This window comes from Oncorhynchus keta, chromosome 4, assembly GCF_023373465.1.
Source record: "Oncorhynchus keta strain PuntledgeMale-10-30-2019 chromosome 4, Oket_V2, whole genome shotgun sequence".
Taxonomy (NCBI): Eukaryota; Metazoa; Chordata; class Actinopteri; order Salmoniformes; family Salmonidae; genus Oncorhynchus; species Oncorhynchus keta.
This window is the reverse complement of record NC_068424.1, coordinates 39,722,984-39,739,915: the sequence shown is the minus strand read 5'-3', so window position 1 is coordinate 39,739,915 and position 16,932 is coordinate 39,722,984. Positions and strand designations below refer to the sequence as shown.

Genomic DNA, 16,932 nt, shown 5'->3' with positions numbered 1-16,932 from the left:
CATTGGGAATCCAGATTTCTAAGGGACCTTCTTGCAGATCCTTAGCTGTCACCAGTCTTTAGAAATTGGTTGAGGTTTTTCCTTTGTGTAATGAAGAAGTAGCCCTGTTCAAAACGAGGGTCACTTCAAGTGTACTGTTACGTGACCAGAAAGGTAGCGTCAGTTTGTTTTCTTCCTGTATTGAACACAGATCACCCCGTCTTTAATTTGATCGATTATTTACTTAAAAATACCTAAAGTTGTATGACAAAAGTAGTTTGACATGTTTTGGCGAAGTTTTGAGGTATTTTGTAGTGTAGCAAGTTGGAACCGGTGTTTTTCTGGATCAAACGCGCCAAATAAATGGACATTTTGGGTATATATCAACGGAATTAATCGAACAAAAGGACCATTTGTGATGTTTGCGACATATTGGAGTGCCAACAAAAGAAGCTCGTCAAAGGTAATGCATGATTTTATATTTTTATTTCTGCGTTTTGTGTCGCGCCTGCAGGGTTGAAATATGTTTTCTCTCTTTGTTTACTATGGTGCTATCCTCAGATAATACCATTGTTTGCTTTTGCCGAAAAGCCTTTTTGAAATCGGACATGTTGGCTGGATTCACAACACGTGTAGCTTTTAATTTGGTATCTTACATGTGTGATTTTATGAATGTTTGATTTTTATAGTAATTTATTTGAATTTGGCGCTCTGCATTTTCACTGGCTTTTGGCCAGGTGGAATGCTAGCTTCCCACATATCCCAGAGAGGTTAAAAGCGACAGCTCATGGCTTTGGCTCAGTGCAGATGTTGCCTATAATCTGAGGCTTCTGGTTCATCGACGCACTTATTGATGAAGCCGGTGACTGAGGTGGTGTACTCCCCATTGCCATTGGATAAATCCCGGAACATATTCCAGTCTTTGCTAGCAAAACAGTCCTGCATCCAATCATCTGACCACTTTTGTATATATTGATGGAACTATTATATCAAAGTAAACTTGGGAATCACGTGATGACATGTTGTGTGGTCCTCCCACTACAACTCAAAAGCATTTCATTTATTAGTCTACTGATGAAATAGTGCCTTCAGAATGTATTCATACCTCTTGATTTATTCCTTGTGTTACAGCCTGAATTCAAAATTCTCACCCATCTACACACAATACCCCATAATGAGAAAGTGTAAATGTATTTTAGGAATGTTGGCAAATTAATTGACAATATAATAGACACCTGATTTACATAAATATTCACACCCCTGAGTCTGTACATTTAGAATCACCTTTTGGCAGTGATTACAGCAGTCTTTCTGGGCAAGAATCTAAGAGCTTTCCACACTAAGTTCTTCAAGCTCTCAAATTAGTTATTGATCAAGATTAATTCATATCCCAGTGACTGGTAGAAAGCAGACTGAACCAGGTTTTCCTTCAGGATTTTGTCTACTTAGCTCAAAATCTCCCCAGTCCTTAATGATTGCAAGCATACCCATAATATAATTCAGCCACCTCTATGCTTGAGGCAAATGTTTGGGGCAAATCCATTACTACACTTTGTATTCTGGACAGAAAGAAAATTGCTTTGCCATATTGTTTGCAGTATTACTTTAGTGCCTTGTTGCAAACAGGAGGTTTTGGAATGTTTTTTAAATTCTGTACAGGCTTCTTACATTTCACTCTGTCAATTAGGTTATTATTGTGGAGTAACTACAATGTTGTTGATCCATCCTTTATTTTCTCCTATCACAGCCGTTAACCTGTTGGTGATAGGGGGCAGTAATTTTCATTTTTGGGAAAAAAATGTTCCCGTTTTAAAAGGGATATTTTGTCAGGAAAAGATGCTAGAATATGCATATAATTGACAACTTTCGATAGAAAACGCTAACGTTTCCAAAACTGTAAAGATATTGTCTGTGAGTATAACAGAACTGATGTTGCAAGCGGAAGCCTGAGAAAAATCCAATCCGGAAGTGCCCCAGGTTTTGAAAGCGCTGCGTTCCAATGACTCCCTATATGGCTGTGAATGTACCATGAACGAGCTTACGCTTTCTACGTATTCCCCAAGGTGTCTTCAGCATTGTCACGTGGTTTTACGCATTTCTGTTGAAGAATAGCCGTATGGGGGCACATTGGTGGCTCCGAGAGAGACTCTCGCGTAAAGTACAGGAGGTAGCCATTACTCCAATCGGTCCTAGAGGATAAAGGAATTGTCCCGACGGATATATTATCGAATAGATATTAGAAAAACACCTTGAGGATGGATTCTAAACAACGTTTGCCATGTTTCTGTCAATATTATGGAGCTAATTTGGGGGGGAAATTAGGCGTTGTGGTGACCGCAATTTCCGGGCGATTTCTCAGCCAAACGTGAAGAACAAACGGAGCTGTTTCGCCTACAAAAATCATATTTGGGGAAAAAAAATGAACTTTGACTATCTACCCGGGAGTCTCGTAAGTGAAAACATCCGAAGTTCATCAAAGGTAAATTATTTAATTTGATTTCTTTTCTGATTTCCGTGACATGGTTGCTTGCTGCTAGCATGGCATAATGCTATGCTAGGCTATTATAAACATACACAAATGCTTTTCTAGCGTTGGCTGTAAAGCATATTTTGAAAATCTGAGATGACAGGATGATTAACCTGTTAGAACTCTAGGGGCAGTATTTCATTTTTGGATAAAAAGACGTGCCCGTTTTTAGCGCGATATTTTGTCACGAAAAGATGCTCGACTATGCTTGGAATTGATAGTTTTGGAAAGAAGACACTCTGACGTTTCCAGAACTGCAAAGATTTTCACTGTGAGTGCCATAGAACAATATCTACAGGCAAAACCAAGATGTTTGAGTGACCAGGAAATCAACAGGATTTTTGAAGGCACGTTTTCAATGATCTCCTTATATGGCTGTGAATGGCACAGGAATCAACGGACACTTCCTATCGTTTCCCCAGGTGTCTGCAGCATTGTGACGTATTTGTAGGCATATCATTGGAAGATTGGCCATAAGAGCCTACAATTACCAAGTGTCCCGCATGGTGTCTGCGTGGAAATTGGTGCGCAAAAGTCAGGTCCCAGTATTTTTCCATCCGAATCAGAGAAGAATGCACGTGTCTAGGACTGGCATTTCAATGAAGAGATATATGACCAAACACCTTGAGGATTGATTCAAACAACGTTTTCCATGTTTCAGTCGATATTATGGAGTTAATTCGGAAAAAAGTTCGACGTTTAGGTGACTGAATTTTCGGTTAGTTTCGGTAGCCAAATGCATAGTAACAAACGGAACGTTGTGTCCTACACAAGCATCTTTCAGGAAAAACTGGACATCTGCTATGTAACTGAGAGTCTCCTCATTGAAACATCTGAAGTTCTTCAAAGGTAAATTATTTTATTTGATCCCTTTGCTGGTTTTTGTGAATGTTGCGTGCTAAATGCTAACGCTAAATGCTACGCTAGCTATCACCACTCTTACACAAATTATTGATTTTCTCTGGTTCTAAAGCATATTTTGAAAATCTGAGACGACAGGATTGTTAAGAAAAGGATAAGCTTGAGGACAGGCATATTTATTTCATTTATTTTGCAATTTTCAGAAATCGCTAATGTTGCGTTATGGTAATGAGCTTGAGGCTGTAGTCACAATCCCGGATCCGGGATGGGGCGGCCTAACAGGTTAACAAAAGGCTAAGCTGTGTTCCAATATATTTCACTTGTGATTTTCATGAATCGGAATATTTTCTACAAAGATTTGTCCGTTGCGTTATGCTAATTAGTGTAAGATGATGAAAACGGTCCCGTTCAAGGGATGGGGTGTCACTAGAGGTTAAACTTTAACTGTTTTAAAGTCACCATTGGCATCATGGAGAATTCCCTGAGCGGTTTCCTTCCTCTCCGTCAACTGAGTTAGGAAGAACGCCTGTATATTTGTAGTGGCTGGGTGTCCAACACCGTCCATGCTCAAAGGGATATTTACGGTCTGCTTTTTAAAATTTTACCTATCTACCAATAGCTGCCCATCTTTGCGAGTCATTGGAAAGCCTCCCTGGTCTTTGTTGTTGAATCTGTTTGAAATTCACTTCTCGACAGAGACCGTACAATTATCTGTATGTGTGGGGTAAGGAGATGAGGTAGTCTTTCTAGTCATGTAAAACGCTATTATTACACACAGTTATGCAACTTATGAGACTTGCACATTTTTATTCCTGAACTTATTTAGGCTTCCCATGGCAAAGGGGTTTAATACTTATGACATTTCAGCTTTTCATTTTTTTTAAACTAATTTGTAAAAACATAATTCCACTTCGACCTTATGGGGTTTTGTATGTTGGCCAGTTTAATCCATTTTAAATTCAGGCTGTAACATAACAAAATGTGTAAAAAGTCAAGGCGTGTGAATACTTTCTGAAGGCACGAAGTTATAATGACCTTCACAGCGTGACGAAAATGCATGGTGATGAGATTGACGGGTCTTTGTATGATATTTTATTATGAGGATTTTAGAATATTTGCATAAATATGTCACCAATTGGATGGAAACCATAGCTACTGCCATTTGTATTCTATAACATCCCACCCCCTTGTGTTTGTGTGTCGAGTCAATCAACAGCAAGTGAATTTCAGGAAAATTATGGTTTGTGCTAGTCTAATCTGGGCTTTTAACCTTCCTCTCTGTCTGTGTGGTTGTGGTGAACCTCAAGGGTTCTGGTGTGTTTCCTCTCTAACCCTTCTCCACTCTCTGGCTGTGGTCCAGGTGAGCAACACGCCGGCTGTGAAGCAGCAAGGATCAGCCCCTCAGCCCTCCCCCCAGCAGCCCCTCCCCAGCGACAAACAGCACGGACACGACATTGCAGCCTCCCCAAGGACTCTCCAGCGTCAAGGGTGAGCTTTTCATTTACATTTTTAGTAATTTAGCAGACACTTGATTCATTTATGGGCTAGAGCACTGTACAGTACATTCGGAAAGTGTTCCCTTTTTTCCACATTGTTACGTTACAGCTTTATTCTAAAATGGATTAAATTATTTTTTCCCCCTTCAATCTTCACACAATACCCCATAATGACAAAGCGAAAACAGGTTTTTAGACATTTTTCCAAATGTATTAAAAATAAAACTTATAGCCTTATTTACATAAAGGTTCAGACCCTTTGCTATGAGAATCGAAATTGATCTCCGGTGCATCCTGTTTCCATTGATCATCCTTGGTGTTTCTACGACTTGATTGGAGTCCGTGGGAAATTCAATTGATTGGACATGATTTGGAAGGCACACACCTCTCTCTATACAGTTGAAGTTGGAAGTTTACATACACCTTAGCCAAAGACATTTGAACTCTTTTATACTTTTTCACAATTCCTGACATTTAATCCATGTAAAAAAATGTCCTGTTTTAGGTTGGTTAGGATCACCACTTTATTTTAAGAATGTGAAATGTCAGAATAATAGTAGAAAATTATTTATTTCAGCTTTTATGGGTCAGAATTTTACATACACTCAATTAGTATTTGGTAGTATTGCCTTATTTAAATTGTGTGGGGTCGGGTGCCTTCCTCAAGCTTCCCACAATAAGTTATGTGAATTTTGGCCAATTCCTCCTGACAGAGTCATGTTTGTAGGCCTCCTTGCTCACACATGCTTTTTCAGTTCTGCACACACATTTTCTATGAGATTCAGGGCTTTGTGATGGCCACTCCAATACCAATAGCTTGACTTTGTTGTCCTTAAATAATTTTGCCACAACTTTGGAAGTATGCTGGGGGTCATTGTCCATTTGGAAGACCCATTTTCGAACAAGCTGTAACTTCCTGGCTCATGTCTTGAGATGTTGCTTCAATATATCCACATAATTGTATTCCTCATGATGTCATCTATTTTGTGAAGTTCACCAGTCCCTCCTGCAGCAAAGCATTCCCACAACATGATGCTGCCACCCCTGTGTTTCACAGTTAGGATGGTGTTCTTTGGCTTGCAAGCCCCCCCTTTTTCCTCCAAACATAACGATGGTCATTATGGCCAAACAGTTCTATTTTTGTTTCATCAGACCAGAGGACATTTCTCCAAAAAGTACAATCTTTGTCCCCATGTGCAGTTGCAAACTGTAGTCTGGCTTTTTTATGGAGATTTTGGAGCAGTGACTTGACTTCTTCCTTGCTGAGTGGCCTTTCAGGTTATGTCGACATATGACTCGTTTTACTGTGGATATAGATACTTTTGTACCTGTTTCCTCCAGCATTTTCACAAGGTCCTTTGCTGTTCTTCTGGGATTGTAAGTACACAAGTAGCCATTTTTCCAATCGCTTCTTATGAGAAACCAATTGTCCCGACGGTTCTTTTATCGAATAGATATGTGAAAAACACCTTGAGCATTGATTCTAAACAACGTTTGCCATGTTTCTGTCGATATTATGGAGCTAATTTGGAAAAAAGTTTGGCGTTGTAGTGACTGCATTTTCCGGTCGATTTCTCAGCCAAACATGAAGAACCAAACGGAGCTATTTCGCCTACAAAAATAATATTTTTGGAAAAAAGGAACATTTGCTATCTAACTGGGAGTCTCCTGAGTGAAAACATCCGAAGTTCTTCAAAGGTAAATTATTTAATTTGATTGCGTTTCTTATTTTCGGGAAAATGTTGCCTGCTGGTAGCAGGGCATGATGCTATGCTAGGCTATTGATAAACTTACACAAATGCTTGTCTAGCGTTGGCTGTAAAGCATATTTTGAAAATCTGAGATGGGTGTGATTAACAAAAGGCTAAGCTGTGTCTCAATATATTTCATTTGTGATTTTCATGAATAGGAATATTTTCTAGGGATATTTCTGTCCGCTGCGTTATGCTAATTCGTTTCAGGCGATGATTACTTTCCCGGATCCGGGAAGGGCAGTATCAAGAAGTTAAAGGCACAGTCAACTTAGTGTATGTAAACTTCTCACCTACTGGAATTGTGATACAGTGAATTATGAGTGAAATCTGTCGCAAAAAAATGTTGATGTCCTAACTGACTTGCCAAAACTATAGTTTGTTAACCTGTTGAGTGTAGGGGGCAGCATTTTGATGTTTGGATGAAAAATGTACCCAAATGAAACAGTCAGGCCCAGAAACTAGAAGATGAATATAATTGTCAGATTAGGATAGAAACACTTTAAAGTTTCCAAAACCGTCAAAATATTGTCTGTGAGTATAACAGAACTGATATTGCAGGTGAAAACCTGAGGAAAATCCAACCCGGAAGTCCTGTTTTTCCTGAAAGCTCTCTGTTCCATTGCCTGCCTTCGCTCCATTTAAAGGGATATCAACCAGATTCCTTTTCCCATGGCTTCCACATGGTGTGAACAGTCTTTAGACATAGTTTCAGGCTTTTATTCTGAAAGATATCGCGTCAGTGGATGGCTGGGTGCCAGCAGCGTTTTGCATGCGCAACAGCTTGGAGCAGACATTTTTCTTTTTCTCCTATTGAAGAAGCTACAGTCCCGGTTGTAATATGATCAATTATATATTGTAAAAACAACCTGAGGATTGATTATAAAAAATCAAATAAATGTTTGACATGTTTCTACGAATTTTAATAAGGATACTATTTGGAATTGTAATTTGCGATGTCTTGACCGCTCGAGCCTGTGGATTTCTGAACATAACGCGCCAACCAAATGGAGGTATTTTGGATATAAAAATAATATTTTTGGAACAAGAGAATTTATTGTAACTGGGAGTCCCGTGAGTGCGAATATCCGACGATCATCAAAGGTAAGCGATTTAATTTATTGCTTTTCTGATTTTCATGACCAATCTACTTGGCTGCTAGCTGTTTGTAATATTTTGTCTACTGAGAGAGATGTCCTTACATAAACACTTGGTATGCTTTCGCCGAAAAGCTTTATTGAAATCTGACACACCAGGTGGATTAACAACAAGCTACGCTGTGTTTTGCTTTATTGCACTTGCACTCATGAATATTAAATATTTTTTGCATTTAATTTGAATTTGGCGCTCTGCAATTCAGCGGATGTTGACAAATGATCCCGCCACCAAGACTCTTCCTAGAGCTGGCCGCCCAGCCAAACTGATCTATCGCAGGAGAAGGATCTTTGTCAGGGAGGTGACCACGGTTCTGATGGTCCCCCTGACAGAGCTGCAGAGTTCTTCTGTGGAGATGGGAGAACCTTCCAGAAAGAGAACCATCTCTGCAGAACTCCAATCAGGCCTTTATGGTAGTGCTCAGATGGAAGCCACTCCTCAGCAAAAGGCACCGGACAGCCCGCTTGGAGTTAGCCAAAAGGCACCTAACGACTCTGACCATGAGAAACAAGATTCTCTGGTCTGATGAAACCAAGATTGAACTCTTTGGCCTGAATGCCAAGTGTCATGTCTGGAGGAAACCTGGCCCTACTGTGAAGGATGGTTGTGGCAACATCAAGCTGTGTGGATATTTTTCAGCTGCAGGGACTGGAAGACGAGTCAGGATCGAGGGAAAGCTGAACGGAACAAAGTACAGAGATCCTTGATGAAAACCAGAGTGCTCAGGACCTCCGACTAAGGCAAAGGTTCACCTTCCAAAAAACCAACAAACCTAAGCACACAACCTTGACCACGCAGGAGTGGCTTCAGGACAAGTCTCAATGTCCTCGAGTGGCTCAGCCAGATCTTGGACTTTAACCCGATCTAACATCTCTGAAGAGACATGAAAATATCTGTGCAGCGACTCTCCTCATCCAATCTGACACAGCTTGAGGATATGCAGAGAAGAATGGGAGAAACTCCCCACATAGATGTGCCGAACTTGTAGCGTCATACCCAAGTAGACTTGGTGCTTCAGCAAAGTACTGAGTTAAGGGTCTGACTACTTGTGTAAATGTAATATGTCAGTTTATTTATACATTTGCAAAAAAAAATCTTTCATTAACTGTCATTATCAGGTATTGTGTACATTGAAGAAACCAATACATTTTTGAATAACATTGTGTGGCGTTGAATGTTAATTTGTGTTTTTAGTGTGGGAAATCTATTTACAAAAAAATTTACAGAGCAGATGCTCCTATCTATAGAAGACAAAACAACCACATATTGCTAGTAAGATTCTTCAAGAAACTCTGGTCTGACTGATGTGAAGCAAAAACAGAACAATGCCATCTGTGAGCCTGCCTTGTAGGAGACAGTTTGTCAATATGTCATGTTGTGGCACCACCTGCTGGCGGTTTATAGAACAACACGTTTTTCATAAGTCATTGCATTGTATCGCTTCACACAAAGACAATGGATGCACCATTGTTTAACCAAAGAAATCAAGACGACATCAAGTTAAACACATCTCTGTATTGGAACTGTTAAGCGGATTTAACCATATATCACGATTCACAAGCCACTGAGTGAATACAATGTTGCAAAATTAAGTATTACAATGTAGATTACCCCACCCTGACTGTAGTCAGACACTGGACTTCATGGGTGTTTTGAGCTTAAAATAATATGCAGAATGTGTCAGACTTGTCTGATGTGGACCCTTTTCTCTGGTTGTATTTGATCAGCAGAATCTCACATAATATGCACAATTGTTTAGTTATTTGATTTCTAAGAACCTTAATTGTTGATATTATGCTGTGTTGGTCTGTTTTGTATGATATATTGGTTTGACCCTCCTGTCTCCTCTGTTACAACAACAAAGTTGGTGTTCGTGTTATTACAGCAGAATATCATTGGCATATAATATGCACAATTAGTCTGACCCTCTTGTTGCGCTTCTGTCATTCCACAGCAGTCAGAGGAGTCCATCCCCAGGTCCCAACTACGTCCCCCCCAGCAGCAGCAGTGCCACCACCTCCACCCCCTCCAGCACCTCTTCCTCCACCCGACCAGCTTCCTGCTCCTTCACCCCCACCCTAGCAGCACACTTCAATGAGAATCTCATCAAGCATGTCCAGGGCTGGCCTGCCGACCACGCAGAGAAACAGGTAGGATACGCATTTAAGGAATTGTATGCATTGTTTTTTATTATTTCACCAGTAAAGATATTTGGTAAAGAGCATAGAGAGTGTATAGATTTTACAGTATTGGGTAACCTATTCATTTCATTATTTTGATGTGAACCCAGATTCATTATGCAATGATCAGTATCATTGCTGTTGTTCTTTTTGATTTTCTTTGATTATTTCAAACTTTTTATCCCCCCCAGGCTTCCAGACTACGCGAGGAGGCCCACACCATGGGAAGCATCTACATGTCTGAAAATTGCACGGAGCTCAAAAATCTCAGATCCTTAGTTCGAGTCAGTGAAATTCAAGCGACATTGCGTGAGCAGAGGTAAGAGTCCAGACCCTAATAGCCTGCGATATGTGTGTTAACATCCATGTGTTCTATTATTACAAATCTTTTAACATGACAACTAATACATTTTTTTTTTCTACTCTTGTCTAGGATATTATTTTTGAGACAACAAATTAAAGAACTTGAAAAGTTGAAGAATCAGAATTCCTTCATGGTCTGAGAACTTGAGTTGAAGAATGGAGAGTATAGGGTGGAGAGACCCATTGCACATGGTTGTAAGAGAGCCGTTGGTTGGGAGAACTGTTCTTGTTCTGTGCCCAGTCTTAACACAAGCTGCAGTTGGGTTGGCTTTGGACCGTTGGGCATGGAGAGTGCTGGGCTTGTGGGAGAGGGTCTGAGTGGTTTGTTTGTTGGTTGGGAAAGAGGGGAGAAAAAGGGTTGATACAAGACATGGCCTGTGTCCCAAATGGCACCCTATTGCCTTTATAGTACATTATGTAGTGGATTGGGTGCCATTTGGGATGCCCCTATGGTTGGTTTTGTATGTGCCCTGAAGATGTAGATTTCTTGTAGATGTTATCCATGTTGTAAATATGTTTTGTAGATTATTGAAACCATGGAAAGCCATGCTTATCAAAGCTTTTGACATCCAAACTAATCAACGTTATGCCGAGGAAGTAACGGCTTAATTTCATAGCCTCCTTCATATTAAACTTGTCTGTCAGTGGTATATCCCAAATGCCACACTATTTCCTCTATAGTGCACTACCTTTAACCAGAACCCTATAGGCCCTAGTCAAAAGTAGTGCACTATATTGGGAATAGGATCCTATTTGGGACGGCACTGTCAGTCTGCAGACTTGAAGCTTTTGTTTTAAAAGATGGGTGAACCATTGCCTTGAGAACATCTATGACCTGCATGGAAACGGTGGAGTACAGTGTTATACAGTCAATAATAACTGAAACATTAACTTAGTATAAAACAAGCAAGCAAGGTAAAACAAACTCAATGGTTTTTCTCTGCTCTTGAATAATAATAATGCTCAATGGATTAAGTTATTTTCCCTATCATCCCCCTTTGGTTGAAGTATAATGGTTACACACACACAGGATGTGTCCCAAATGGCACACTATTTCCTATGTGTATTGAACTACTTTTGGTTAAAATTTGCACTATATATGGAGTAGGGTGATATTTGGGAGACGGCCGCACACAGCTACCCATCCCCACCTTCTTCCTGCTGAAAGGTACATAATGTCTGGTCGCAATGGTTCAGATCTGTTTGTTCACAGCTCCCTGTGGCCCTGTCCTGCATTTCCTAAAATGAAAAACAAACAAACCAGTGCCTGGTCGTGTGATGAGTGAGTGAAGGGGGGAAAAAAAGAAGGTGCCACAATTGTGCTGCTTTGAGATCAAGGACCATTCCCACTGCTAGCCCCTCCATAACTCCCACCCTGGTCATACCCATTACATGCAGGAGCCCAACCCCGTGGTCTATCTCCTCCTATAATGTAGAGGAGCCGGGAAGAGTAAAAACCCTCCTGTTTTTTTTTCCCTCAAACTTTCCAGCAAGTTTTTTTTCTTGGGGGGGGGTTACTTATATTAAAAGCGAGGTGGCACAGTCTTGGTTCAACCGAGAGTTCATTCCTATGTACAGTTGATAAAGTAATAATGGAGTTTAAGAAGTAAAGAAAAAGGCTTTATTAAAAAGTTGCAGTGCTACTAGTATATCAGAATATGTTATTAATAAATTATTGCTACACTTTTCTTTGCACAATGAGTGCTACTTGGAGCTATTAAAGCAGCTGTTTGGGGGGCACTGGCAAGGTATAGGGTACGTCTGAAATGGCACCGTATTCCTGATTTGGTACATTACCTTTGACCAGGGTCCATAGTCAAAAAGACTAAAAAGGAGAAGATGTCATAATTCTCAAGATTTTTCAGGAAGTGCAATGGAAGCCAAATGGCACTCAGTGAATTGACCTGAATGACACAATTAGAACTACTGGCTCCCGTTTGTACTTCTTGCTCTCTGTTATGAGTCTCTCTTCTCCTTTTGAGTCTTCTTACCTAAAGGGCCTGGTTAAAAGTGGTGCACTATATAGGGAACATGGTACCATTTGGGATATGGACATGGAGGTGCTGATCACTAACCTCACACACCAGGGTCAGAGGTTGAGCAGAGCAATGACAGCCAATGTGATATGTGCGTATTGTAATAAACATGCTAAACTCATGTGAGCACTGGTTATTATTTTATTGGGGTTCTGTTAGTGTTTTGTTTATTACTATTAATGCTAGTGCCTTGTTGAAAGTCTTAAGTCACACAACCTCTGACATGGAAATAAATATACCATGTTTTTTTCTATTTGATCCAGTAACAAAAAGATATTCAACAAGTGTTTGTCATGCATCGATCTATAGGGTTGTTTTTGGCACTCCCGTCCATACTTGCATCTTTGTATCCCCCCTGTTCACTCCGAGTCAGTACAGAAACAGTGGCTTTGTCCCAAATGGTGCCCTATGTATAACAATAGTGCTCTATGTAGGAAATGGGGGTGCGATTTGGGAAGTAAACGGTGTCCTGAGCTGTGACTGCCTGATTTTTCTCCACTGTTCTAATCTTCTATTCAGTCTGATTTGAGATGCACCAACACATTCAGTAAAGCTGACCACATCATTGCTTTGTATATTGTTTTCCTCTGAAGTATATTGAAAAAATAAATAAAATATGCCTCTACAGAACCAAGTTCTCTGTTTTGACCTCTTCAGTTCAGGACTTTGTTTATTAATGTTATTTGTTCAAAACTAGCCTGAGTGCCAGTGTCTGCTGTCATGTTTACTCATTGTCATGTCCAACATGTTTGGTTTGACGATGGACTTGCAAGAGCTCAAACAGACCTGGGACCAGGGTAACTTGTTCCAATGTTCCCACAGTGAACATGGTGAATGTTTCCAATATGTCAAAGTGTTCAGTATGTCTAGTGTAACCAAAATAAAGGACCACAGAAGAACGACAGTTCAAGTTAGTACTCAGACCCCTTGACTTTTTCCACATTTTGTTACATTAAAGCCTTATCCTAAAATGGATTTGTAATTTTTCCCTCCGTATACACAATACCCCATAATGACAAAGCCAAAACAGATTTTGAGTGTTTTGCAAATTGTATTAAAAATCATTTTAAAAAAGTATTCGGGTTAAGATGCTTGAAATTGAGCTCCAGTGCATCCTGTTTCCTTTGGAGTCCTGTGGTAAAATGTATTTGATCTGACATGATTTAGAAAGGCACACACCTGTCTATAAGGTCCCACAGTTGACATTGCACCTCAGAGCAAAAACCAAGCCATACGGTTGAAGGAATTGTCTGTAGAGCTCAGAGACAGGACTGTCGAGGCACAAATCTGGGGACTGATACCAAAACAGAAGTTTGGAGCCACCAAGACTCTTCCTAGAGCTGGCTGCCTGGCCAAACTGAGCAATTGTGGGAGAAGGGCCTTGTTTAGGGAGGTGACCAAGGTTCTGATGGTCACTCTGACAGCTGCAGAGAACCTTCCAGAATGACAACCATCTCTGCAGCACTCCACCAATCAGGCCTTCATGGCCAGATGGAAGCCTTTCCTCAGTAAAATGCACGTGACAGCCCACTTGGAGTTTGCCAATAGGCACCTAAGGACTCTCAAACCATGAGAAACATTCTCTGGTCTTATGAAACCAAGATTGAAGTCTTTGGCCTGAACCTGGCACCACCCCTATGGTGAAGCAATTTGGTGGCAGCATTATACTGTGGATGGTTTTCAGTGGCATGAACTGAGATACTAGTCATGATCGAAGGAAAGATGAATGGAGCAAAGTACAGAGAGATCCTTGATGCAAACCTGCTCAGGACCTCAGACTGGGTGAAGCTTCACCTTCCAACAGAACAACGACAGGAGAAACTCAGCAGAATGGAGAATTTCCCAGAATACAGGTGTGCCAAGCTTGTTGAGTCATACCCAAGAAGAATCGAGACTGTAATTGCTGCTAATGGTGCTTCAACAAAGTACTGAGTATAGGGTCTGAATACTTTTGTAAATGTGATATTTAAAAATATATACATATTATACATTTGCAAAAATGTCTAAAAAACTGTATGCTTTGTCATTGTGTGTATCGTGTGTAGATTGATGAGAGAAAAAAACAATTGAATCAATTTTAGAATTAAGGCTATAATGTAACAAAATTTAGAAAAATATTTTCTGAATGCACTGTAAGTGGACTGCTGCCATCAGGTATCTGGCAATGCTTGCCAGTCCTCACTTTCTCCCCTCATGTCTCCACGAGCTGTCACTCTTTCCTCTACCCAATGATTCTTTCTTCATTTAAGATTCCTGTTTTCCTTCCCTTTTCCCAGTTGCTACTTTAGATTTCTTTCTCCTATGCAGGACGGAGAAACCCCCATGAAAATCAGTAGGTCTTCTGTTTATTACTATTATGGGGCCATGTATCGTGGGCCAAAATAACAGCAACAGTGTGTGAAAACCTTGTGAAGACTTACAGAAAATGTTTGACCTCTGTCATTGCCAACAAAGGGTATTTAATAACAAAATATTGAGATAAACTTTTGTTATTGACCAAATACTTATTTTCCACCATAATTTGAAAATAAATTCATAAAAAATCCTACAATGTGATTTTCAGGATTTTTTTTCTCATTTTGTCTGTCATAGTTGAAGTGTACCTACGATGAAAATTACAGGCCTCTCTCATCTGTTTAAGTGGGAGAACTTGCATCACTGGTGGCTGACTAAATACTTTTTTGTCCCACTGTATGTGAGAATGCTGTTCATTGACTATAGCTCAGCATTCAACACCATAGTTCCCGCAAAGCTATTCACTAAGCTAAGGACCCTGGGGCGAAACACCTCCCACTGCAGCTGGATAATGGACTTCCTGACGGACCACCCCCAGGTGGTAAGGCAACAACACATTTGCCACACTGATCCTCTATACTGGGGCCCCTCATGTGTGCGTGTTTAGTTCCCTCCTGTACTCCCTGTTCACTCACGACTGCATGGCCAAACACGACTCCAACACCATCATTAAGTTTGCTGATGACACAACAGCAGCAGGCCTGACAACAATGAGACAGCCTATACCGAGGAAGTCAGAAACCTGTCAGTGTGGTGCCAGGACAACAACCTCTCTCAACCTCTCTCAACCTCCCTCAATGTGAACAAAACAAAGGAGCTGATCGTGGACTACAGGAAAAGGTGGGCCGAACAGGCCTCCATTAACATTGACGGGGCTGTAGTGGAGCGAGTCGAGAGTTTCAAGTTCCTTGGTGTCCACATCACCAACAAACTATCATGCTCCAAACACACCAAGACAGTCGTGAAGAGGGCACGACAACACATTTCCCCCCTCAGGAGACTGAAAGGATTAGGCATGGTTCCCCAGATCCTCAAAAGTACTACAGCTGCACCACCGAGAGCATCCTGACCGGTTCTATCACCACGTGGTATGGCAACTGCTCAGCATCTAACCGTAAGGCGCGACAGTGGGTAGTACATACGGCCCAGTACATCACTGGGGCCAAGCTTCCTGCCATCCAGGACCTATATACTAGGCTGTGTCAGAGGAAGGCCCAAAAATGGTCAACTCCAGTCACCTCCAGACTGTTCTCTCTCTAGGACCAAAAGGCTCCTTAAAGCTTCTACCCCCAAGCCATAAGACTGCCGGACAATAAACAGCCACTATGTTTAATATATTTCTCTTCACTGTTGATGAAAACTGGTGTTTTGCGGGAACTATTTAAAATGAAGCTGCCAGCTGAGGACTAGACACTCTAATGTACTTGTCTTCTTTCTCAGTTGTGCACCGGGGCTTCACACTCCTCTTTCTATTCTGGTTAGGGACAGTTTGTGCTGTTATGTGAAGGAAGTAGTGCACAGTGGTGTACAAGATCTTCAGTTTCTTGGCAATTTCCCGCATGGAATAGCCTTAATTTCTCAGAACAAGAATAGACTGATGAGTTTCAGAAGAAAGTCCTTTGTTTCTGGCCATTTTGAGCCTGTAACCGAACCCACAAGTGCTGATGCTCCAGACACTCAACTAGTCTATAGAAGGCCAGTTTTATTGTTTTTTTTAATCAGCACTACATTTTTCAGCTGTGCTAACATAATTGCAAAAGGGTTTTCTAATGATCAATTAGCCTTTTAAAATGATAAGCTTGGATTAGCTAACACAATGTGCCATTGGAACACAGGAGTGATGGTTGCTGATAATGGGCCTCTATACACCTGTGTAGACATTCCATAAATAATCTGCCGTTTCCAGCTACAATAGTAATTTACAACATTAACAATGTCTACACTATATTTCTGATCAATTCATTTGATGTGATTTTAATGGACAACAAATTTGCTTTTCTTTCAAAAACAAGGATATTTCTAAGTGACCCCAAACTTTTGAACGGTAGTATATATATATATATATAAATATATATATAAATATATATATATAATAATAATTAAAGAGCATCAGTAAAATATCAATAGCGAGGCTATATCCAGGGGCTACTGGTATAGAGTCAATGTGTGGGGGCACCGGTTAGTCAAGGTAATTGAGATTTTTAAGGCATATTAAAATGACTGAACAGTGATTTGAGTTAATTGATTGGTTTGAGATCATTTGAGTTAAGCTGATTGCTTTATTAATTG

At 40.5% G+C, this 16,932-nt stretch overlaps 1 protein-coding gene across 1 annotated transcript in view; it reads left to right on the top strand.

Annotated features, from left to right (window-relative positions):
* LOC118374880 (WW domain-containing adapter protein with coiled-coil-like) overlaps positions 1 to 12,978 on the top strand; it is a 66,523-nt gene extending 53,545 nt beyond the window's left edge. Inside the window, exons 10-13 of the mRNA XM_035761365.2 lie at positions 4,728 to 4,855; positions 9,724 to 9,919; positions 10,141 to 10,268; positions 10,383 to 12,978. Of these exons, the coding sequence (XP_035617258.1) occupies positions 4,728 to 4,855; positions 9,724 to 9,919; positions 10,141 to 10,268; positions 10,383 to 10,452 (522 nt within the window). The 3' untranslated portion in view covers positions 10,453 to 12,978. The remainder of the gene's footprint in view (positions 1 to 4,727; positions 4,856 to 9,723; positions 9,920 to 10,140; positions 10,269 to 10,382) is intronic.
* The last annotated feature ends 3,954 nt before the right edge of the window (positions 12,979 to 16,932 follow it).